The sequence below is a fragment of the Erpetoichthys calabaricus genome, chromosome 18 (genome assembly GCF_900747795.2).
Source record: "Erpetoichthys calabaricus chromosome 18, fErpCal1.3, whole genome shotgun sequence".
NCBI classification, from domain to species: Eukaryota; Metazoa; Chordata; class Cladistia; order Polypteriformes; family Polypteridae; genus Erpetoichthys; species Erpetoichthys calabaricus.
In genome coordinates, this window is record NC_041411.2 from 87,745,153 (window position 1) to 87,772,604 (window position 27,452).

Consider the following 27,452-nt stretch of genomic DNA (forward strand, 5'->3'; position numbering starts at 1 on the left):
CTTTCTGGAACTTTCATGTGGATGGTTCTTTAGGTAACCTAAAAAGGTTCCCCATTAGTTTCGCTCTGAAGAACCACTTTGCTACCCTTATTTGTAAGAGTGGTGTGTGAGGGTCTTTGTGTTCACCCAGGGCCACCATTAACGTGAATTAGGCATTCCCCTAGGATGCAGATCATAGGGGTTAGCTTCACAGGTTACCTACCAAACATGCTGTTGGTACATTGATAAGCCTGGTTGCAAAATAACCTAGCACTGGCACTGTGTTCATCCTCTGATAGACTGGCACCCTGCCCAAGGAGTTTGCCTACCTTGCACTAAAAGACTGCTGGGATAGGCTCCAGCTTCGCCATGACCCTGCGTTGGATAAGGAGGGTGGGAAAATGGACGGATGTTTAAGCATAACTGAACCACTAAAAAACGCGTCTGATGTGTTTCTGCTCCAATAAATAATATTTGCTTCTTTAAAACACACTCCAGTAGCATTACTCACTCTTTGGCAAATGTCAGGGTATAGAATTGTCAGTGTAAAACATAAACTTGCCAGTATAAAACAGACTTAAATGATTTGTGTAAAATATTTTTACAAACCTCTCCAACTATATTAACAATTTATTAATTTGATGGAGCTTTGCGTATAACCTTGTCAAACTCCCGTTCTAATATTTACGCATCTTTATTCTACTGGCAGAATAACCAGATATGTTCTCAAAAATGTATTAATCATAAAATCTTGGTGGCCCGCTGTCTTATTTAGTACATTATAAATACTCTAATAAAAACGCTGATTTCGCACTCAGTAAATGCGTTTAAAGTCTTGAATATGAGGAAGTGAGCTCGTGAGTGCCTGCGCGCGCGTGTCTAAGTGTGATTGGATCGACACACGTCTCCCCTTCGGACAGTTTCGAACAGGAGCAATTCGAGATACACCGCACTTCTGTCCAAGCAAGCTCATTACATTTTTTGCACATCTCTAGCCAACATTTTTTACTCGGTTCGTGTTAAATAACCTTTAAATCAGAGTTGTCGAAGCCAATTACATAAACGCCTACTTTGCCATAACATAAACCGGCTTTTCAGCACAAGAATGCGCACACTTTGGAAGTCTCTCTCGTGCAAAACGAGGATTAGAAGTTTTAGAGTCTAGACAGAAAAGGGGAACGGAAAACGACTTGCAAAAGAGGAGCTGCTGCAGGGCCTCTGGATAATTGCAGCGTATCGGATGTGAAAATGATAGACATTAGCGAAACGCGCTAATTGCCATTTAGCGTTGTGCTATCCGTGTAGACTCCGCCCCTTGCGGCTCCGCCCAACCGGTGCCTCGCTGAAGGAGCCTAATTAACGGGTTCGCACAGATAACGGGACAGCGGACAATGTGCCGGGCTTCATACATATATGCAACCAGAAAGGAAAGCGGCATTCCACGGACACAAACGCCGCAGATACGGAGAGGAGTAGAGGTGATTTGTGGAAAAGAGACGTGCTATGAACGGATAACATTTGGGGCAACACAGGTCATTTTTCATTGAAGCCTCAGCTGCGCGTCTACTCCACAGCTGACATTCCGCCCTTCGCTTCCCATCTTCAGCTCTTCAGAGAGATTTGATCTCTAAATGAAACAGAGTTAGCGGGCACTTGTGCTCGTCGTGAAGAGGGCGTGAAGCCGCAAAGCCGATGTGAGCAAAGCGTTTAAGCTTCGTCCAGCGCCCAAGCCAAAAAACTGACAGCCTTCATTCTTCGAAACAGCGGAGAACTCAAAACGGTGACAGCGTGGCGGAGACCCTTCTCTCTGTGTTTTGCCAAAGTTTTTTGTTAGGTGTACTTTTATTCGTCTCTTCCGACCCTTTACAATTATGGATCTGGAGAGCAAGCAGTGATTTGGGAAGTGTAAAACCGCAAGAAAAGAAGAATCAGAAAGTGAAATGCGACCCGGGACGAGCTGAGTAGTTGTCTCCGATGTCCTGCACGCGATTCCTTTGAAGCTGAACATCTGGCACCTGTGAGCTTTTCACTCCTCCACCGTATCCCTCCCTGCTGCTCCGGACATTGTGCTCGATGACAGGCGTCACCTGGATAGGCGGAGAGGGTGACAGCTGCGGGAGCGCATCGGACTCCAGCCGCAACATCTCCGCCACCTGCGATGAGAGCGGCTCCTTGGGCTGGGAGCGCCGAGCCGGCGCAGGCGGCGTCAGGAGGCATCACCACAAGCACAACCTCAAGCACCGCTACGAGGTCCTCGAGACGCTGGGCAAGGGAACCTACGGAAAGGTCAAGAAGGCCGTGGAAAGGAGCACCGGAAAAACGGTATGTTTGTGTTAAAGAGCTCGTGCGACCTCGCTTTCAGTTCGTAATACCATTTAAGAAGGCGTGATCGTGTAGAGCCGAGGTGCCCCCTGTTAAGTTCAGGTAATAAACGTTCACTTGTTTTCCGTGTGGCGGGGGGCGGATTGTGTTGAGTCCATAACGGTCACATAACAGCAGCCAATCCTGAACGGGACATTCGTCCACAGCAGGGCACAGTCACTCACTAGCCTAACATTTGGGATACGGAAGAGGAAACGGAGCCAACAATGACGAGAACTTGCAAAATAACGCTTCATTAAAGGGATCTTTGTAGGTCTTTACTGAGTTGTGTGTTTCTTTGTCGGACCACTGCTTCACTATGAACCGTTTAATTCTGGAACGTTCTTTGCAAGTAAAGTTGGTTCTTTGTGCTTTGGAAAACTTTTTCCCTTGTGTAGAGAAATAAAAAGCCTTGAAATATTTAATGTATGATAGGCTACATAGCAGGACACTAACGGATTAAGAAAACCTGAGATGAGCCTGTGTTACTGAACGTGTGCAGCAGAAATCAGGACCCATTGGTATTTTACAAATCTGTTACCATCTATTCCTGATTATTTACTGTGTGAAGCCTGTTATGGGTCTGAATAAATAAAGGATCTTTATGGAACCTTCATGTGAATGGGTCTTTTGGGGACTAAAAATGGTTCCCCTATGGCATTGCACTTAGACACCTATTCCTGTAGAGGCCCTGTTCAGGCAGGTATTTGAACCCAGCTGAGGCTGTGAGGGTCACCCACAGTAAAAGAGAACTTCATTAGCAAAACTGGAATACTTTCCTGTCATGGGAACAGCGCAATTGCTAATTGCAAACATAGCAAATTATTTTAAACTAAATGAAGATCTGCAAAATGCGTTTATGATTCAAACACCAACTGTACATTTAATCCTTTTTCTCTTCTGGGCTGTGATGTATCTGGTCACGTTACTGTCCTGGCATCCTCACCAAGCAGAGTGACTTGTTTGTCTTTGCTGCTCAATGTTGGGAATGCTGGAATTGTTTTCTGTGAGCAGGTGGAAGAGGGATTACCTCGCTGGGTTCTATTTGGAATGGCACCACAGGGAGTACTCCTCCACTTCCTCCTGGTCACACAATACCAACACATTTTGTAGTCTTTGTGTTCCCCGTTTGGCAGCATCTGCTGGGCTTATTACCAGGCTGTGGAGGCTGTCGCTAGTGACTTAGTTTCATTTGCTCTTTGGGGTCCTTTACTGTGACTAGTTGTGGTGATAGATACTAGTACAACTGCAGATCTCACTAGGACTCCAACTGTCACATTGTTTGGCTGTGCCTCTCCTTTATCAGACTTTTCATGATTTCTTGAGCAGTAATTTTAGTTTAGTTCATATATCCTCCTTAATAAAAGGAAAAGTTTCTGTGTGCAATTTGTCATCATTCCAACAGATGGTGCATCAAAAACATTAGCACTGCTTTTACTACTCCCATACCAAATGGCATATAATAGAGATCTATGCATTGCCTTTATCATTTCAACAGATGATGCATCACAAATATTTGATGTAATGTATTTTATTACCGCAAATGTTTGTGATGCACCATCTGTTTGAATAACAAATGCAATGCATTTTATTGCTGCATATGGTTTGATGCGCCATCTGCATTTCTTTCGCTGATGATCTATCTATCTATCTATCTATCTATCTATCTATCTATCTATCTATCTATCTATCTATCTATCTATCTATCTATCTATCTTGTATTTTTCTATCTGAGGTGTGTGATTAACCATTGTGTGCATGTTGATTTATGTATGTTATAATTGGAAAATCGCCAAAACCGGAGTCAGATTGATATTATGCTGGCATACTTGGCCAATAAAGCTAATTCTGATCTGTTGTACTGTAATGACAAATGCAATGCATTTTATTACCACAAATGTTTGTGATGTGCCATCTGTTGCAGTGATAAATGCAATGTATTTTGTTTTTACTTCATACATTACAAAATACAATCCAATAGATGATGCACTGCACATGTAAATGCAGAGGCCTACATCGATCACTTGGATTTCAAACTGTCTTAGACAGGTAGCACAGCTATTCAGGTGTATATAGTGCCCTGATGGGGGCACCTGTCAAAAACAGTAATATGAAAATAACAACACAATGCTAGAGACATGTCAGCCAGTCAAAGTGTATTTTATATGTTCATTGAAAGCATGCAACATCACCTGTTTCTATATAAAGGAAAACAGTAAAGACTACAATATGGTATCAGACTGACAAGCAGGATAAAGTTAAAATTGTACAATGGCAATAAAACATATTTGTCCCCTTGGACTTTATGATGTTATTATGTCACATATTCAGCTCAGTTCAATTTATTTTTTGTACATTGCATGTCCCACTGGACAAGGTCAGGCTATAGCACACTTGTACAAATATATAGTACATCAAAAATAAAATACAATGAGCGCATGCAATATGCACTTACAAATATGCACATGCTTTTGTATATCTATGCTTTTACCCTTTACTAAGTATTTTTTGTGGCCTTTCAGGTTCTTAAGACATCAAAGGATTATGATGTAATACATTGGAAAATGAATTAAAAATAAGTTAATTTAAGGTGAAGCCAGTTACAAGCCTAGGACAGGATACAGAATTCAATTCTGTTTACTTTTGTATAGCACAGTTCACGGAGTGCTGTACCAAGTTCACAGATGGAATGCAATTAAAAGCTTTAGAAACTTACAAATAAAGATGCAGATTTCTTTAAACATGGAAAAACAAAGCAAACTGATTAACATAATTGAAGCGTAACAATATGAGTTTATTAACATTGTTGTTGAACTCTGGCCAGTTGACAACAGAAGAGAGAAAAATAAAACGCCAGTCAGCAGTGTCCCTGGGGAAAGTAAACCTCGGGGGACGTCTAAGGTCACTTATAACAGACCAAGTCAGACGTAGTCCTGGTCCCAGGCAATGGGTCGAGCAGCCTCTCCTGGGCATTCTGGCATGTTAAGTGTGTCCTGTTCTACCTGTTATGATGACAAAATCTTTCCAGTCTTTGATTTTAAGGCTCCCCGTATCTCCAATAAGAATCTCTTACTATTTTTACTTTTGTTGCGATTGATCAGCATAAAAAATAAGATCACAATAAAAACAAAATTCTGCACATGTTATGAAATGAACGAGTGCATCTATTCATTTTCTAAATCTTTTATTCCATCACTGAATAGTGTAGTCCTAGAGCTTGTGCCAGCAGCAGTGATGGGATGCCAGGCCCCACTCGCAGACACCCATCCATAGTTGTTTATAGTGGACCAGTCACCCTAACTTGCATGTTATCAGATGGGAGAAGCAGCTTAACTTCCCATAGAAAACGGAGAACATGCAAACTCCTCACCGACTGTGACCAGGCTGGATTTGAACCTAGCTCTGTGGAGCTGTGGGCTGGCAGTCTTAACTGATGGACCACCCTCATACATACATAAATGAATGAATACATCTGTAGACATTCACTTTCTTGAGTCTTCATTTTATAGAAGTACCTTAGGTGGATGGTGACACGGTGTCAAGTGCCCCCATTGTCTTCTAGTTCATCTCCATAGGTGCATTTAATTTGAATTCCTGTGAAATGCCTTCATTATGTGCAGGTGGAGTCCGGTCAAGTCAAGTTCAGTCAAGTCAAGTGGGCTTTATTGTGATACCATCTATACACATACTGTACCTTGGTACATTATGCAATGGTATGAAATTGTTTCCCTGGGCCACAGTGCAATATTTAGACAATAATTATGTCAATATAAAAATAAACAGAGGTGAGTCATTTTAAAAAAGGAAATGTCAAACAAGGAACAACATCTGTACAAATCAACATCATGTTGACAATCTGTGATGACAGGAGATGTACAATAGACAAGGAATGCAAATGAAAGCAGGACAGAACAGAAACTAGATATGAGCCTGGGATAAGGGGGCACACACAGAGGCGGTGGGGAACATTGTGTTCAGGATACTGACTGCCTGAGGAAAGAAGCAGTTGTTCAGTCTGGCAGTGTTGGTCCGCAGTCTCTGATACCTTCTGCCTGGAGTGAAGCAGGGAAAAGAAATTGTGGGTGGGGTGAGAGAATCTCCCACAATGCCGAGGGGTTCACAGATGAAACACTTTGTGAACATGTCTATGATGGAAGGAAGAGAAGTCCTGATGATGGTCTCTGCAGTGCACGATATATGTTGTGCAGACTTGTGATTAGACACATTACAGTTCCAATACCAGACAGTGATGCAGCTGGTCAGGACTCTTTCACTGGTGCCTCTATAGAATGCGGTGAGGATACTGAGTGGCGCAGAGAGTGGTGATGCTGCTGTACTTTATTGGTCAAGGAGGAGGTATTGATCGCCCACATCAGGTCCTCAACCTGGTCCACACCAAGTTATTTGGTTCTTTTCACTCTCTCTACCACAGAACTCTTTATGTAAGACTAGCAAAATACCCGCGCTTCGCAGCAGAGAAGTAGTGTGTTAAAGAGGTTATGAAAAAGAAAAGGAAACATTTTAAAAATAACGTAACATGATTGTCAATGTAATTGTGTTGTCATTGTTATAAGTGTTGCTGTCTTTTATATATATATATATATAATATACTGTGTATATATATATATATATATAATACACACACACACACACACACAAACATATATATATACATATACATATATATACATATCTACATATACACATCTATATACATATACACACATACATAAACACACATTATACATATACACATACATATATATACCCACATACATACATACATACACACACATACATATATATACATAAATATTTACATATATATATATATATATATATATATATATATATATATATATATATATATATATATATATTATATATAGTCAATGTATGTATGTATATATGTATGTCTAGATATATGTAGATATGTAAATATATATATATATATGTATGTGTATGTATGTATGTGTATATGTATATATGTGTATATATATGTATATATATGTGGATGTGTATATATATATATATATATATATATATGTGTATATGTAGATATGTATATATGTATATATATGTGTGTGTGTGTGTGTGTGTGTGTATATTATATAGACATACATACATACATAGATTGACACATATATATATATATATATATATATATATATATAATGTGTCAATCTATGTATGTATGTATGTCTATATAATATACACACACACACACACACACACACATATATATATATATATATATATCTACATATACACATATATATATATATATATATATATATATATACACATCCACATATATATACATATATATACACATATATACATATACACATACATACATACACATACATATATATATATATATTTACATATCTACATATATCTAGACATACATATATACATACATACATTGACTATATATAATATATATATATATATATATATATATATATATATATATATATATATATATATATATATACACATCCACATATATACATATATATATATATATATATATATATATATATATATATATATATATATACACATCCACATATATACATATATATATACATATACACATACATATATATATATTTACATATCTACATATATCTAGACATACATATATACATACATACATTGACTATACATATATATATATATATATATATATATATATATATATATATATATATATATATATATCAAAATACCTGCGCTTCGCAGCGGCGAAGTACTGCTTTAAAATTTTTATTAAGAAGAAAAGTAAACCTTTTTAAACTGAGGGAAAATGAATCAATAATTATTTGTTAAGGATCTCTTTGTATACCACGTTGTCAGTTCACCCCTCCGGTTGTAATATGACCAAGCTGTGTGCTGAGCTTACTGTTGAGCATGAAATCTAACGTGGTTTGTGCCCTTCAGAATGAAAACAGTTTGCATTTACCTTTTTAATAAAAGGCGAGCTTTTAAGCCTGAGAAATCACCCCGTAAATGCACATGTTTAATTGCACGTGTTAATACTGTGTAAGCATACATATTAAAATACACTCAACAATTAACGTCATTTACCTTCGTTCCCACGTTTGACTCGTGCTGTAAATCTCTTCCTTGTTTTCAGTTCACGTGATTACGTAGGAGGCGTGATGACGCGATACGTGACTCCGCCTCCTCCATTTGAGTATATGGACAAAAAACAGGTTCCAGTTATGACCATTATGCATAGAATTTCGAAATGAAACCTGCCTAACTTTTGTAAGTAAACTGTAAGGAATGAGCCTGCCAAATTTCAGCCTTCTACCTACATGGGAAGTTGGAGAATTAGTGATGAGTGAGTGAGTGAGTCAGTCAGTCAGTGAGGGCTTTGCCTTTTATTAGTATAGATGAATTGTGGGCAGTGTAGGTCTTCTTGAATCCACGATCATCTCTTTAGTTTTATCAACATAGAGAGGCAGGATGTTTCACTTGCAACCGTCTACCAGCTTCTGTACTTTGTCTCATAGTTACTTTTTCTTTGGCTTGCTATGTAATGGCACACACAAGTTGCATTGAGTGATGTCATTGGAGAAATGATATGTAAGATGGCTGCTCAGTACTTCCACTGTCAGAGTTTGACTACTTTATGTAATATTTTAGAAGTGTTTCATATTTCAGCTTACTTGCTACAAATATACAACTGTTTCCCAAATTAGATTTTTGTCTATGTTTTGGGTTTAGGTGTTTCTTAGGCTCGTTTTAATTGATAAATGAGCAAAGCCAAAACATCTCCTCAACCTCTTGTCCATTTTATCCCTTGGTCTGCCATTTTACACCTCATGGTAGAGCAACAAAGCTCTGTGTGATGCATCTCTATCAGTCAGTGAGAGGCAAGAAATATTAGTGTGATCTGAAGTTGAGTCTAATCTATCGACAGAGAAAGTACACCAATGGTGGTGTGATGGTTAGCACAATTTCCTTTCCACCAAAAATTTCCTACCACTACATGAACATTTTCTTCACTTGGTATTTTTGTCATGGGCCACAAGCCTCCCTGGGTGGAGTCCTATTGTCTCTAGAATTTGGTTTATGATAATATGGGGATCTTTGCACCTGTGGGGAAAAGAGACGAATATTTTATACAAAGAAGCTTTCCAATGTTAGCAATACTTATGAACTCCAAATACAAGAAGTTTTAGGGTAATACAGCTTGTTAATATATGTATAATGCAAAATTTCTCTTTATCTTTGCACTTCCTGAGTAACTCATCTGTTTAATTATAAAGCTATTTGCCTTCTCCCACCTAACCAATCTCACAAACACATATTGTCCATCTAAAAAGCATGCTTTGAGTTGGGGGTCTATCCTGCAGCACTGGGTACAAGGCATTGTTCATTTCCATGAAGGCGTCTACCCCCTTTTTTTTTTTGTTCTCTTCCAAGTATTTTTGTGCAATTTGAATCCTAATCCAATCGAATCCCAGGATATTCACACTTCCTTGCTTATTTTTAATTGCCCCTTGCAGGATTTCACCGCCAGACTGACTCAGGTGTGTGTGTGTCTCAGTCTCCGTCCTTCTGAGGCTGAGCTACATGGGTTGCTGTTAGAAATCAAGTGAAAATGAAGCACAATTCTCAGTGGTGCTCGGAGCTGCTAGACGTGTAGCAGACGCCAGCCTGTTTATCTGGCATTAATGACAACTTTGAGAAAATGCGCTTTTTTTACTTATGCTACTAATTACATAGTTTGAGAAAATGCACTTATTTATTTGGGTTACTAATTAGATATTTTGAGAAAATGTACATATTTACTTAGGTTACTAATTAGATATCTTTACGAGATTTGTTACTCATTTTACTGCTTGGTTAAGAAATACGTTCTTAAGTCGTTTATACTATCACAGTAATTTGTAGCCTCTAAAGTTATTACTTTTGATGTTCTCATTTGCTGGTGAACTAAATTGCATTTTTAGCTAAATTTGATAAATTATAGTGTTACAGAGCCAATCCAATGCATTTCGCTCAACCTTTTTCACTTTAATGCCTAGCGTCTGCTGGATCAAATTGCTTGTAAAACAATACTTGCTTGTTCTCCTGTTTATAATGGGCTGACTTTAGGTGGATCCCTGCTTTGTCAGCAAAGTGTGAAATTCCTGAGGGTTAGTGAGATAACTAGATGTTGAATGTCTGAAACTGAACCACCAAAAGTGGAATATACCTTATCTTGTTTTATTTCCAGGGCCATTCTAATTTGTGTGTGTGTTCATGAGTACACACAGGCCAGGGCTGGTTCCTGCCTTCTGCCCCATTCTGCTACGGATAGACACTGGTTTTGTGCAGACTGAAATTAGATTAAGTGGATTTGATGAAGTTCTCATATTCACTAGAAATATCATCATGATCAGGCAGCTAGAACATTCGGGGATTTTACATTGCAGTTGCTGGCAGTTATCTGCATTAGCACTTGCTACCTTAGAGAGCAGGCTACTGGAAGTCACAATGAGCTCAACTTTTCGACTGGAGTTTTCATTACTTTGTGTCTGTTCAATGCTGAGTGTTTCTGTCTGTTTCTGGTTTGCCGTATTAAACGGAGAGTCCTATAACTCATTTTGAAAGCTTATTTACTATACTGTATTTATGTATTATGCATTGCTGTTTGTCTGCTTTTGTCTTTTCCAGTTTAGACTGCTCCATTCTAGATTGGTAATTCATGATGGATGTTTCTGCCATGTCCTTCTGATTTTTTTTTTTTGGTACATTTGTTACAAAACATTTTTCCAGCCATTTTGCTGTCTCTAGTCAATTTTGCTATGTGATTCTTTATTTCTTTTCAGCCTGTCTTCTACTATTTCTAAACTCATTGATCTCTTCTTTTTTTTTTTTTTACTTGCGGGATCATATCCTCCATTATCTAAAGGTTCCTTTATTCTGATTCCATTCTTAATTCTTTTATCTGTGTCATTAAATATAATCTTTTTTTACCCGGGAGGAGCAAATAAGCTTTGCCCTTTTTGTACAGTATGTGCCATATATTCCAACCCACAATTACATTAAATCATGGAATTAGCTGTGCTTCAGGTCAGAACAGACATCTGTAAAACCCTGAAGGAGGACCAACCCTCTCCTCCTTCACCATCAGTCTAGCTAAAGAAGAATCCTGTTTTAAAATGATGCTGTGCGCCATCTCCCCAGATACATGGTGGTTTCTTTACTAGATTGTACTTCTGAGATGTTTTCCATCCTTTTTTTGTGTTCCTCTCTGTTGTGGCTGCCCAGAGTCGTCTCCTTGACAGGGGGTGCCAAAGAGATTTTCTGGTTTGACATATTTGACCGTGTGGCCACACATCGGTATGCTGGTTAGTGCCAGTGTGGCCTTGTAGGTCCAGCAGTCTGGATGTGGATCCTTAGTCTGGTCCCTGTGTGGAGTGTGTATATTGTTCCCGTGTCCAAGTGGCTTCTGTCCAGTTGTTTTGGATTTCCTCTTTATCACAAGACATGCATTTTGATAACTGACAACACTGAATGTGTGCAAGTGAGTCTGCTGTGCAGTCAGCTAAGCAGGTTTAGGAAACTGATAGAAGTGTGGAGATTTTACCATCATCTAAGCCTAAGTTAGGTCCAAGACGTAGAATTTTGGGTTTTAATTATGTTGTACTTGTAATGGTTTACTCTAACCCTAACCCTAACCCTAATGGCTGAGGTCATTAGTTAATGTGGTATAAGAATAAATTAAACTGAATCAAGAAAGTATCTCAATTTATTCAGAATTGTACAAAATTATATAGCACACTAGCTGTGCTACCCATCTAAGATGGGTTCAAATCTAAGCAGTCAACATATACCTCAGCGTTAATGTTTGCAGTGCACCATCTGTTGAAATGTATTTTGATATGTATGTAGTAATAAAGTGCATTGCATGTGTCATTCTAACAGGTGGTGCGTCACACTCTGAGGTAGAGGTAAAATGCATTACAACCAATGTTTGTGGTGTGCTATCTGTAGGAATGACAAATGCATTGCATATGTCTCTGTTAGTCTTGCAGTAAGGAGACCAGGAAGGGTTCACATCTGCGTGGAGTTTGCATGTTCTCCCTGTACCTGCCTGGGTTTCCTTTTGAGTGCTCCAGTTTGCTCCCACCATTCATTCAAGACATGAAGGTTAGGTCAGTTGGTGATGCTAAATTGGCTCGTGTGTGTGTTCACCCTGCGATGGACTTGGCACCCTGTCTAGGGTTTATTCTTGCCTTGTGTCTTATGCTAGCTGGGATAGGCTCCAGCCCCCCTGCTGTGACCATGGTCTGGTTTAAATGGGTTAGAAAATTACATGACACATCTCTGTTACTATTTGGTATGGAATTCATAAAAGTAATGGTAATGTTTGTGATGCACCATCTGTTGGAAAGATAAACGCAATGCACATTTAATTACTGCTAATGTTTATGATGCTCCGTCTGTTGGAATGACCGAATCACAGCAACCAGATGGTGACACAGGAACACTTATCATTTTAAGGTGGCTTTTTAGTAGCATGTTTCAAAATAGTATTTATTACAGAAAATTCTGCCATCATTTAATGCTATTGCCCATATATTGTAGTTAGCATATTGTAGTGTCCACAGCTGCGAAGGACTGGCGGCCTGTCCAGGGTTTCTTCCCTGCACCCTATGCTAGCTGGGATAGGCTCCAGCAGACCCCCGCGACCCTGCTCAGGACTAAATGGGTTAGAAAATGACGGACTGATTAGTGTCCACAATCTTTTCCAAGTCTGATGTTCCTGGCTGCACAGATGCACCAAATCTAAACTTTGAAGGCATACAGTAACTTTTCTGGCACTGACATTTTGCTCATTGCCCACTTTTTTGACACATGTACTCCATCGCTTTGACAGAAGTAATCCCAAAGCTTTGGTGTATTACAACTGCATGAATTACAGTCGCTGTAACATGGAGATGCAATGATAGTGCAGTGCGTCTGACACTTGACACTTACTCACTGCCGCTTTCAGGCAATCCTAAAATGTCGAGGTCGGCCAGCTGCCTGGTGCTAGCGTTGTGTCTGTGTGTTCAGATTCTTCTTTCTGACATTGTGAGAAGCTTGTGCAAAGCCAGGCTCTCAGAAGCCTCTTTTTTATGCTTCTATTCTCTTGGGGGTCTTTTGCAGCATATTTCTTTATCAGCTGTGATTCAGTTTCTTTGAATTTTTTCTTTCCTTTCCTCAAGTTTACAGAAGGGGACATGCTTTTGCTGAGGTTATGTGTGCATGTGTGAGAAATTTATTCAGTTTATTACTGCTACAGTCTGCTACAGCTTGCATAATCTCTTCCAGCATGTAGGGGAATGGAAGGAAGATTTAGACTAACCTGTTAATTTATTTTTTTTAATTTTTAGAATTATATTGTATTCTGGCATATCTGCTGACAAGACAGACACATTCACTTACCATCTGGGATAACAATTTTTTAACATTTTATGTGGTGCCAATAAGGGCATCAGGATGGTTACGCTCATTAAGACGTTCACGTTACTTTTCTCATTTACTCCAAAACAAATTTAGTTATGCTTGTGGAAGTCTCCAATTGTTTTGAATCTGTGGAAGTGCCGTGTCATGTCATTTTTTTAGCCCGCTTAATCCAGACCAGGGTCACGGGGGGGAGCTGGAGTCTAACCCAGCTAACATAGGGCACAAGGTGGGGCAGGAACAAACCTTGAACAGGGCGCCAGTCCATTGTCAGGTGAACACACACACACACTAAACACATACTGGGGCCAATCTAGCGTCACCAGTTCACCTAACTTGCATGTCTTTGGTCTGTGGGAGGTAAACCAGACCACTTGGAGGAAACCCACACAGTTCTGGTGAGATCATGCCAGCTCCACTCAGGGAGGACCTGGGATGTGAACCCTGGTCTCCTAATTGCCTGGCAGCAGGACTACCTGTGGAAGTGGGAGGTGGATATGTGTTTGTGATGCAGCAGGTCTTTTAATCGAAATACTTAATATCTTCTCTTCCTTCCATCATGGACATGTTCACAAAGCACTGCATCCATAAGTCCTCCAGCATCTGCAGGTTCCCTTCTGTTTTCACTTCTTCCATCTGACAGAAGGTATGAGGGTCTGCAGACTTAACAATGCACAGAGTGAGCAACAGCTTCTTCCCACAGGTAGTTCAGCTCCTGAACAGAATGTTACCTCCTGTCCCTTTGTGTGCCCCCTTATCTTAGGCTCATTCCATGTCCATTGAGCATCTTCTGCCATCTCTGATTGCTGTTTGTCAACATGAGGTTAGCTTGTACAGATTTTCCTGTAATGGAAAATTACAATAGAAAATGAACTGATGTTTCCAATTGATACGCTTTTACCTTTATAAATGTAATATATTATTAGGTGTTTTTATTTCCCCAAAACACACACACACACACACACACACACACACACACATACACAGAGAATGTTTGTGTACTGTGTCTATAAAAAGTATTCAGCCCCTTGGAAGATTTCACATCTTGTTATTATTCTACAATAGTGATTCATGGTGGATTTAGTTTAGATTTTTTTTTGACACTGGTCACCAGAATAAGACTTTAATTTCAAGTAGAAACCAATCTCCTCCATGTTCTCATGTGTCAGGAGACACAGCAAACTTTCCTGTGGCACCATGTTTGGATGTGCCATTCTGGAGAAGCAGGACTACCTGTACAACCTGAATTGGCTGCAGGTATTGCCTCATAATCCCAGTAGTGACAAGGACACCAGAAAGACACAAAAATAGAGAAGAATCAGTCAGGAAGGATAAGAAAAGAGCAATTTGTCTGTGGCCATCACCTGCAAAACTATTCTCTTTTTAGGGGTGTCTTGCTGTTGCCTCTCCAGTGCACCTCTTGTCACTTTCATTTGCACCAAAGTAGGTAAAGTTGATTCACAATCACTTATGCTTCCTAACTGGACAAATTAACATCCCTCAGGCCTCATTCATTTGGTGTTAGACTGGGCTAATTAAGTGTTCCCCTAATTTTTTTGAGCAGTATATAATAAATATAATAATCTCTTGTATATAAATGCCTACATGTGGAAGTGTGTGTGTCTGTCCAGCCCGGAAGTGAGGGGTGGAGTCGGGGTAAGGGCTCCACCTATGAGGAAAGAGTCACTCTCTTAGCCACTAATACACAAGCAAAGAGATCACATCAGCAAAACAAAACCTCCAAAGAAAGACAAAGTCTCTTTAGCCGCAAATACACAAGTGAGGCGAGAGCGTCATCACAACGAAACCTCAAAAGAAAGACAAAATCGCTTAGCCGCTAATACACAAGCGAGGAGAGCACGTCAGCAAAACGGTACAGTAATCCCTCGCTATTTCGCGCTTCGACTTTCGCGGCTTCACTCTATCGCGGATTTTATATGTAAGCATATTTAAATATATATCGCGTATTTTTTGCTGGTTCACGGATTTCTGCGGACAATGGGTCTTTTAATTTCTGGTACATGCTTCCTCAGTTGGTTTGCCCAGTTGATTTCATACAAGGGACGCTATTGGCAGATGGCTGAGAAGCTACCCAACCAGAGCGCGTATTACGTATTAAATAAAACCCCTCAAATATATTGTGAGCACGGGGGCTGTTCGCACCCCTAGAGGATATGGCCGCTCCTCAAAAAACACTGAAAGATTACCTTCACGTTGCTCCCTTCTGTGCAGCTGCTTTGTCAAGTGACATGCTTCCCGCACGGTGCTTCGCATACTTAAAAGCGCGAAGGGCACGTATTGATTTTTGATTGTTTGTTTTTCTCTGTCTCTCTCTCTCTCTCTCTCTCTGACATTCTCTGCTCCCGACGGAGGATACGGACGCTCCTCTAAAAAAAGCAGAAAGACTACCTTTACATTGTACATCCTTGCAGCTGCTTTGTCCGGCGGTGCTTCGCATACTTTAAAGCCAAACAGCCCTATTGATTTTTGTTTGCTTTTTTGTCTCTATCTCTGACATTCTCTGCTCCTGACGCGCACTCCTTTGAAGAGGAAGATATGTTTGCATTCTTTTAATTGTGAGATGGAACTGTCATCTCTGTCTTGTCACGGAGCACAGTTTAAACTTTTGAAAAAGAGACAAATGTTTGTTTGCAGTGTTTGAATAAAGTTCCTGTCTCTCTACAACCTCCTGTGTTTTTGTGCAAATCTGCGACCCAAGCATGACATCCATATAATCATATGGTTTCTACTTCGTGGATTTTCACCTTTCGTGGGGGTGGGGTCTGGAACGCAACCCCTGCGATAGAGGAGGGATTACTGTATTCCTTTTACTTTTCCTCCCACCACTAATACACAAGCAAGGCGAGCACATCGGCAAAACAAAACCTCCGAAGAAAGACCAAGTCGCTGAGCCACTAATGCACAAGTGAGGTGAGTACATCGGCAAAACGAAACCTCCTAGGAGAGAGATGCCCAAAGTAGTTTCTTTCAATTACCTGACATCTTTACATTTCAATTTTTTTTCTGACGATTTCAATAGTTTCTAGGACTCTGGGCTTTTTACACCACGGGCTTACACAGCTAGTATAATATATAAATACAAAGCACAAAATAATTGGGCTTTAGACAAGAACCCACCCCAAGGCACACATATGTGAGCATGCACCCCCAACCTGTTTCAAATATGTGCACCAAAAACATTACAGGAGAACTCGGGCCTCCTCCAATTGCAGTGCCGAAAAAAAACTCCAAGGAAGACCCTGTCCTCACCCTGCTCTTTGACTGTGGCACTTAATTCGCACAATTGATAGTGGTGCTTGAATTTCCAATGGGGAAGCCACAGAAATTCTATTGTAATGCTGAAAGCTACTGTTTTAAGTTCTTCATGTTAATACATCAGTATAACACACCGGGTAACCGGCACTTACGTATGTTCACTTCAAGCACGGTTTTGCATATACTTTCACGTTGAGGAGTTTAAAGGGGGCTCACAAACAAAACATAAAACATGAAAAGAAATACTGTATTTGAGTGAATGGGGTAAACAAATGAAAATTAGAAACATCTAATAATGATGATAATATATAATCAGATTTCATGTTATTCCTACTGATTACCAATTTCAATTAAAAAGAACACGCTTTACTGTAAAATTTTGTTTTGCAAAGACAAATCGACAACAGCCAAGTCACCAGGAAAAACACAAAAAGCAGGAATTGATCTAATGTAGGAATGTTTTACTTGTGGACAATTGTATATAGCAATTACAGGAGTCGGCAGTCCCAATGACCCAACAATAATGATATTATTTTAATGATGCCTTTATCCAAGCTGACTTACAACATGTGAGATACAGTTTCTTTTGTTTTTCAAAATGGAGCACAGGCAGGTGAAGTGACTTGCTTATAGTCACACAGTGTCAGCACAGGATTTGCACCCACAACCTTAGGGTCTGAAGTCTAAACCCTTAAGCACAACAGTACACTTAGCCCTCGGTAAAAAAAAACCTACAAATAACGTCTACAGATAAGCATGTAGTTAAAAGTTCTTCTGATACAACCAGGTCAACTGACTGCAGTACAACTGACACCCATTGCGTTATGAAATTTAGATTAGACAAACTGTATTGATCCCAAAGTGAAATTCAGATCAGACAGCATCGGAAACATAAAAAAAAACAAGAAGAGAGACTTATCAGACAAATAATTCAATACGTAAATGTATATTGTGCAGATATTTCAAAATAAAGTTAAAGAGTATGCCGGGAGGTAGCATTGAATTGTGCGACAGTGGTGGGTAGAAAAGACCCCTCAGTGGCTCTCCTTAGCACATCGTGGTGGAATGACCCTGTGGAAAAAAGTGCTTCAAGACCGCGCCTCTTGGAGGGGATTTTTCATGATGGCATCCAATGTTGCCACCATCCTCTTTTCCATCACCGCTTCCAGTGTGTCCAGGGTTCACCCTGTGATGGAGGAGGCTTTCCTGATAAGTTTGTTCAGGTGCTGTGCCTGTTTTGAGCTCAGATTTCCTGGATGAAGCTTGGTAACACTGCTAGTAGTAATAATATGGATAAGAATGAATGCTAGCTACCAACAGACGAGAAAAAGAAAAAATAAATAAACTATAAATCACACAAACTCTTGTGAAAATACACATCTGGTGGCCAAAGTCAACAGTAAAAGAAAAGTCGGTGTTTATCTGATTGAGGGCAACTGGGCATCCAGCTTCTTCTGGATTTTCTGTTTGGTGCCAAACTGGTTTCCATGATAATAATGCAAATCTGACAGCTGGATATGTCACGACTGGTGTCAAGACAAGAATTGTGGAGTGGTGAGCGCAGTTAAATCACTCTGTCAGTGAGCCTTGTGTGTGTGTGAATATTTTCTCTGTAAGTCAAAGCTCTATTGCTATTCAAAGTAGAGCATTGTATTTGAATGAGAGTAAGGAAACGGAGATTAGGCAGCAAAATATTTACTTGACCTTTTTAACTTTTTGTAACTTAATTTTTTTATGGGTTACAACACATCCTGCTCCCCTTGCAGGTAAATCATGTAACATGAAAGGAAGGTCATGCTGCTGATGTACGGTTTCGCTGTAGTAGTTTCACGCAAGCTGCTTTGTTCACAGAGCCTTCACTTCTTCATGTCCATACTTGGCACACTAGCTGCACCCCATCTTCTGTTTTCAAATTGCCATGGTCAACTTTCCAAGAGTTTCGTTTGGCCCACTGGTGATCTAGTAGATTGACCTGATATCTAAATGTCTTCTTTAGACTTGCTGGCCTCAGAACACCAATATGAATTACAGTTTGAATGGTTCATAACAAAGGATACCTGCTGGATAAATATGTGGAATATGAGCTCTCGCCTTTCACCTAAGGGCATATTAAAGTTGTACCCTTAATTTAATTATCTTTTTAGGAGCCTTGCTTTTGTTTCAGTGTATAAACATTTGGTGTTGGAGTCAAGTTGACCTTCTACCTTTATAGCAGATGACAGATTTTACCGATAATATGATTCTCCTTCACATTCATAGAACATAAGTGCATTTTCTTTCTCAGCTGGTGTCAGAGACGTTGTCTTTGAACAGACACAATATTTAAAGAGAACCTGGAAATGAATGCCAAAGAAACTGAACATAAAGAATTGATGCTGAGAGAAAATAAAAAGTAAAATTTCTGTTATCCATTCAGGAAAAGGTAACTGAACTTACTGATTAATTTGTATGTTGTAGTGAGTGCTGTGACTGAGGAGACGGATACATACACACACACACACACACACACACACACACACGCACACAGATGGACACACACATACAGTGCATCCAGAAAGTATTCACAGCGCATCACTTTTTCCACATTTTGTTATGTTACAGCCTTATTCCAAAATGGATTAAATTAATTTTTTTCCTCAGAATTCTACACACAACACCCCATAATGACAACGTGAAAAAAAGTTTACTTTAGGTTTTTGCAAATTTATTAAAAATAAAAAAACTGAGAAAGCACATGTACATAAGTATTCAAAGCCTTTGCCATGAAGCTCAAAATTGAGCTCAGGTGCATCCTGTTTCCCCTGATCATCCTTGATGTTTCTACAGCTTCATTGGAGTCCACCTGTGGTAAATTCAGTTGACTGGACATGATTTGGAAAGGCACACACCTGTCTATATAAGGTCCCACAGTTGACAGTTCATGTCAGAGCACAAACCAAGCATGAAGTCAAAGGAATTGACTGTAGACCTCCGAGACAGGATTGTCTCGAGGCACAAATCTGGGGAAGGTTACAGAAAAATTTCTGCTGCTTTGAAGGTCCCAATGAGCACAGTGGCCTCCATCATCCGTAAGTGGAAGAAGTTTGAAACCACCAGGACTCTTCCTAGAGCTGGCCGGCCATCTAAACTGAGTGATCGGGGGAGGAGGGCTTTAGTCAGGGAGGTGACCAAGAACCCGATGGTCACTCTGTCAGAGCTCCAGAGGTCCTCTGTGGAGAGAGGAGAACCTTCCAGAAGGACAACCATCTCTGCAGCAATCCACCAATCAGGCCTGTATGGTAGAGTGGCCAGACGGAAGCCACTCCTTAGTAAGAGGCACATGGCAGCCCGCCTGGAGTTTGCCAAAAGGCACCTGAAGGACTCTCAGACCATGAGAAACAACATTCTCTGGTCTGATGTGACAAAGAGTGAACTCTTTGGTGTGAATGCCGGGCATCACATTTGGGGGAAACCTGGCACCATCCCTACAGTGAAGTATGGTGGTGGCAGCGTCATGCTATGGGGATGTTTTTCAGCAGCAGGAACTGGGAGACTAGTCAGGATAAAGGGAAAGATGACTGCAGCAATGTACAGAGACATCCTGGATGAAAACCTGCTCCAGAGCGCTCTTGACCTCACACTGGGGCGACGGTTCATCTTTCAGCAGGACAACGACCCTAAGCACACAGCCAAGATATCAAAGGAGTGGCTTCAGGACAACTCTGTGAATGTCCTTGAGTGGCCCAGACTTGAATCCAATTGAACATCTCTGGAGAGATCTTAAAATGTCTGTGCACCGACACTTCCCATCCAACCTGATGGAGCTTGAGAGGTGCTGCAAAGAGGAATGGGTGAAACTGGCCAAGGACAGGTGTGCCAAGCTTGTGGCATCATATTCAAAAAGACTTGAGGCTGTAATTGCTGCCAAAGGTGCATCAACAAAGTATTGAGCAAAGGCTGTGAATACTTATGTACATGGGATTTCTCAGTTTTTTTATTTTTAATAAATTTGCAAAAATCTCCGGTAAACTTTTTTCACGTTGTCATTATGGGGTGTTGTGTGTAGAATTCTGAGGAAAAAAATGAATTTAATCCATTTTGGAATAAGGCTGTAACATAACAAAATGTGGAAAAAGTGATGTGCTGTGAATACTTTCCGGATGCACTGTACTTACTCTTAGACCACCACAGCTACTTGGCTCCACAAATTTGAGAAGTAGTTCTGTCTGCTACGATATCTTTCTGTCAGTTTGACTATTGCTTCACTGTAATGGCTTAACAACAGCATACAGAGTTTAGATAAGCATTGTGGTCTATGGATATTCTTAGTGTTAAAATTCTGGTATGGCATATTTACATTTCCAATTAGACTGTAATATTAACTTCCTTTAGTTAGCCATTTAAACGTGTACACAGAAGGTGGATGCTGTGCAGCCTTGTTGGCAGATTTGTTGATTCGGGTGTTTTGAGCACTGAAATCTGCATCTCCTGTGGCTCTTTGTTATCGGACCTCTTAACATGTAGTCCTTTTCAACTCTGTTTGACGGAGTGCAATACACCTGTGACATGCCATTTACTTAAAATGCATATTTTACAGCTCATATTTTCACAAACATAACCTTTTATCGACTCTCACACTATCTTTGTATCTGTGAACAACAGAGAGCTCACAAAGCAGCTGCGACAATGTATCGGTCACTTTTACCACTCGTCCATTGATGTCTTCAAATGCCATGTAATGTTACACAAAGGTTCTTTGCTTGCAACAGGTTATGTTTATTTTTAACAGGTGCATTGTGCTCTCCACACATTTATGTGTTGAACTGGGGTCTTTTTCTGAGACTTTTCAACTGTAGACAGTCCATCACAATCTGAAGCTTGCTCTCTGTTGAACCAGGTGAACAAGAGCACCATTACCCAATGCAGTTCAAAATCACCGCCGCTAATTTGAGCGCCACCTTCATGAGGTGTTGGATTGGGTTAGTAATGTGACACTCAATGAGCCGTCTATTTGTCCGTTCTGAAAGGATTCCACACAACACAGAGAAAGGTTTGGGGGCAGCCGCGCGTATACTTGAGATAGGCTGCCAAAACGGAAGTTTGTGGTTCCAAAATGGTACAAGTCTTAACAGACTTTACTCCAACACAGAACAGTACAGACAGGCAAACATGGCGGTTTTAAAGCCGGGCAAGGGAAGTGATGTCTTCGGGGTGATGTCCATGAGTCCAAGTGAAACTTGGTCGGTCTACCGATGGAAAAGAGGAAGGATGAGTGCACTCTGCCACCCCCTGGCATAGAATTATCCGTTTGTGAGCCCTTCAGCTGGCTCCCATGTTCATGTGTGTGACACCATCTAAAACTGATAATTAACTGAGTGATCGTTCCAACCATCTTCCTACAACATTCAAGTACGGAAAAAGTGTTTAGTGTCCCAGTAATATCGTAGGAAGTTTGTTTGATTTCTCCCGTTTGACATTCTGCTCAAGAGAATTATGGTTAAACTCAACATTATGGGGTAATGTCATTTAGGATTCCTGGACACATTTGTATCATGCATGGCTGGGAAATATCTGACCCATGAATGGTGATTGTTCATGTAAAGCACAGGTGTCGAACTCTGGTCCTGGAGGGTCACAGTGGCTGCAGGTTTTCATTCTAGCCATCTTCATTAGTTGAGCAGTTTTTGCTGCTAATTAACTTCTTTTGTCTTAGTTTTAATTAACTTGACTCAGGCCCCTTAGTTGTTTCTTTTTCCTTAATTAGCAGCCAAACAATAATGAGATACAAAACAAGCCACCACATGACCAGCTCACCTGTGCCCATCATACAATATCTGAAAATGAAGAAAGGTGAAGGTCTCCGTAATGTTGATCTCTCTGGTCACCAAAACATCTTGACGGTGTTATAAACAACAGAAAATAAATATTTTTGGAAATGTCTGCTGTGGCAGAATGAGAGCAGCAACAAGCCAAACAATTAAATAACGAGTTTACTTAACAGCAAGAATTGGCTTCTCATTAAGAGATTGGTTGGAGTGAAATTGGTTGAAGTTTGAAATCCCAGTTTAGCTGGTCATCTGTTGGCTTGTTTCTTGTCTCCTTTCTGTTTGGCTGTTATTTAATGAAGAAAAGAATTAATTGAGAGGACTGAATCCTTAAAAACAGGGCTATTAAAATGAAGGGAAAAGAAGTTAATTAGCAGTTAAAACTGGTCACTGGTTAGAATGAAAACCTCCAGGCCTGGTGTTCGACACCCCTGATGTAAAGGAAGAGGAGGACACCTTTTTGAAAGTTCTTTTATGAAGGGTTTCAGTCCTTTCCGACGCTCAAACAATTCTCTTTATGAAAGCCACATTCTCCATATCCTTGAAATAGCAAACATCCGCCATTGTCTTTAATGTTAGTGTTTGCTGTTTGGCAAGTTCTGTACAAAACATAATGATAATTGATTACATATGCTGCCATAATAATAATCTAATTACCTGGAAGATTCATAAAAAACTAAAAGGGTGAATGGAAAGTAGCTATACATTGTTAAACTATAAAATGATTATTTAACATGACACGTGTTCTTATGCCCAGAATCCCATTCAGTTTTTGTTCATGCTGGGATTCTTTTTAGTTATTCACAATCCTGCCTTGGAAAGTGGTTGGATGGATTTATTCTTTGTGTTACAATCAATAAATTATTTACTGAGGGAGGTTTGAATGAATATGACCTCAGTAGAAAGGCATGGTGGATCAATGGCTGGTGCTTCTACTTCACCGGTTCAGTAGACTGACCCCCTGTGTGTGTCTGTATTCTCCAGAATCTCTGCTTTTCCATCATAATTCCAAAGACCCACAGATTAGGTTAAACGGTGGCCTGGTATGAGTGAAATAATACTAGGTTAGGATAGGTTCTGGGCCCCAGGACTCTGAATTGGGCAGAGGCAGCTATGCACGATGGGTGAAACAGTTTTAGAATACAGTAGAGGAAATGTGTACAGTGCTCTTTATTTAGGTACGTGATGTGTGGCACCATGAAACAGTTTCTGGTTTGAGAAATACTAATGTTTGTGTAAAAATATTCTTATACAAGGATGGCACATTATTGCACTGCTTAGTGATGCTACCTCATGGAGGCAGCATCCTGGATCAGAATCCCAAATTATCTGTGGCTTTTACATGTCTTGCCAGCATCTGTATGGATTTTTCACCTTGAACTCTGGTTTGCCAGGCACATTCCCAAAATTGTTCAGTTTATCTTAATGAGTAATTCTAAACTGGCCCATTATAAATCAATGTAGATGTGTGAATGAATGGACTGCTTGATGCTCTCTCCCTGTGTGGGCATAAGTAAGGAACCTGCCTTGATGTTGCCAGAAGTGGCTCTGCCCTAAACCCTTTTTCAGATTAAATGGATTTCATAGTGTTATATCATGTTCTTTTGTTCATTTAATTTGCAAATCTCTGTGACCCTGCTCTGGATAAGAGGTTTTGGAAAATAGATGAATGGATGTCCAAATATTGTGCACACCCTCCATACTGCGTAAACGTTTGCATTAAATTAGAAAAGAATTTAGATGCACTTCTCCATGAAAAGGTCCGTGTCAGGAAACAAAAAAGAAAAACTGATATAATTACCATCTGTATACATTTATAAAAGTAATAGACAATTCTGCTTGATCTTCATTTAATGTATGTGTTATCAGTATAATACTCCAAGGTATTATCTCTGTTTACTTGAAATTTTTCCTGCTCTCGTTTTTTGCTGGAATTCAGTTTTTATTATGCATGCCATTCAAAATGGTGAGTTCCAATTTGCATATTTTTGCAAGGTTTGGAAGAACATGTACTGTTTTAAATAATTGAACAGACTCCCTTGAGTGGTCTAATTTTGAGGAGGATTAACTGGAGTGACTGGAAGCGCTATTTGGGAGGCTGGCAGGACTTTAATTTAAAGGAACTAAATTTCTTAAAAGGTGCAGCTTTTAATCAAATGTACCGTACATTTTGTTAATTTTTTACAGTATAGTTAATTTTTTTTATATATTTATTGCCTTAGGAATTATTTTTAACATGGAATAAATTAAGTATAGCTACAAACATAGGCTCTTCTCAATTGGGATGTTATTAGTCAGTGAAATGAGGGCTTTCTTATTTATTACGTTCATCAAGTAGTTTACCCTTTAATCTGAACTAGACTATTGCCTTTTAAAATGCATTTAATTTTTATTCAGATTATTTATTATCCGCTTGTAGGTCATAAATGACTTCATACAGATTTCTTAAACTTTGTATCACAAAATGGAGCCCACACTGTGGTTTGCTTGAGTGCGTATGATTAACAGGTCCCTGCCACCCCCTAGGCAAGCACATTTATCATTTGTGCTTTGGGCCAGTCCTGATTGCGATTCAATCATACTGAACTTTATTATTCATCTTGTGATGTTCATTAATTTGAACCAGAACCTTTGGCAAGTGTCAGAGATGGTGCCATGATTAGCACTGCTTGTCACATTTCCTTGAGACTATCTGAATCCCATGCATGGTCATTGTCAGTGTGGCATTTGTACATTGTTTCTGTCTCCCTGTGATCATTTTTTAAATGTATTTATTTATGGATCATTTTCTTTCCAAAGTCATGTAGGTTCAATTAATTGGTGACCTAAACTGGCCCTGTCTAAGTGAGTAGGGCTGTGTGAGTAAGGTGCACCCTGCAGTGGACCTACTGGATGTCCTGTTCAGGGTTGGCTTTTGCTGTGATGTTACTACGATAGACCTTGAGCACCTAGTTTAAGTGGGCATGAAAATGAATCAATGGATTAGAAAGTGCCATTAAATATTCATAGTGATATATTTATAAATCGGCACACCATCATGTGATACTTTATAGGGCAGATAGAAATGTACCAACTAGGCAAATCAATACAAATTGAAGACGGGAGAAAAATTGCAGCATCGACAGATTCCAGGAGGCATGTAAAACTACAGGGCCCCGAATATTCTGTTGTAACTCCCGTTAGGATGAAGCAATCTGAACCACAAAAATATGCTATATACCTTGATGTATGGGTAATTGATTGCATTACATGCCATGCTGGAAGCGGTTTCCGTTTTCTGCCAGACACATTTCGACACGACGCTCCATGTTTCTGAACGTATCGGCAACCATCTCGGGGGGTTTGGAATAGCAGCAATTCCACGTTGGGTGTTTTGCTTCAAATCTTCCACAGTGTGAGGCCTGTTCTGAAAGACTTTTCCTTTTAACATACCCCAAAGGAAGAAGTCTGGTGGTGTCTGATCCGGTGGCCAAAGCTCCTTTGAAATGACTCTGTTGCTGAAGAAGATACTCAATTTCTGTCGTACTCCTTGCTAATGTGTGACACGTTGCTCCATCTTGCTGGAAGTAACCTTCCGTTTACTCATGATCAACCATTGATTCTGACATTGTTTAAACAAATTGGTGACCCAACAGGTTCGCGCCATGAAGATGCACTGCTCAATTCTGTACACCACCATCCTGATGAGAAGTCAAGTGACTGAGTGAAAGGGTATGGGCGGTATGCTCCCAAAAGTTGCAAACGGAGGTTAAACAACGAGATGGCTGTCCGGAACCTACCTCATCGGCTTGTTTGAAGCTCCATATACTGGGGAGCACATTGCACATTGTTTCCTTCGGATTGCTTCGTCCTAGCGAGAGTTATTACAGAATATTCGGGGCCTCTTTCAAGTGAATCTTCCTGTTTATCAAAGATTTTAACCAGTTAAAGTCAAAAGCAGCTACACAAAACAATGATAACTACAGTTATATAAAGACAAATATGGAACTTTGCAAAAGTGATATTTCTCTTTCCACACAAGTTGCAGGACATTCTTGAGTTAACTTTCCCAGCAGTTTACAGAGATTTTGACATTCATACTGAAAAAAGTCATCATAGTATTGTTATAAACACCTCCTAAAACTTTTTCTTCATTCATCTTTAAAGCATCGCTCATCAAATCAGCCAATGCATTTAACACTAAATTCTTCTTCTTCTTCTAATTAAGGGAAGCAAATGCTTTGCTTGTAAAATGTTTTCTTATTTTGCACTGTTCACCTTTGTGACCCTTGGCAGCTCAGTGTTAGTTCACCATAGACAGTTTGCAGTTCTACTGCATGTCAGTAGATGCTTCTGTACAGCTCTGTATAGTTCTGAATTATATCAATTTTAAAGCTGGCCAGAACTGGTATGTCTGACCTATTGGCATTTTCATTGTGTTGTCAGGTGCTCTTACTACATACCATAAACACAATGCCACTCATCATCTCTGTCCTATTAACATTGTCATGATCAGTATAACTTTTATTTATTTATTTTTTAGAACATTATAAAAAAATTGCCAAGAACAGGCCATTCATCCCAACAAATCTCTTC

General features: G+C 39.8%; 1 protein-coding gene across 1 annotated transcript in view; it reads left to right on the forward strand.

The window, feature by feature from the left end:
* The first annotated feature begins 1,259 nt into the window (after positions 1–1,259).
* The window catches only part of LOC114668648 (NUAK family SNF1-like kinase 1), a 126,112-nt gene continuing 99,919 nt past the window's right edge, over positions 1,260–27,452 (forward strand). Inside the window, exon 1 of the mRNA XM_028824521.2 lies at positions 1,260–2,301. Within this exon, the coding sequence (XP_028680354.1) occupies positions 2,053–2,301 (249 nt within the window). The 5' untranslated portion in view covers positions 1,260–2,052. The remainder of the gene's footprint in view (positions 2,302–27,452) is intronic.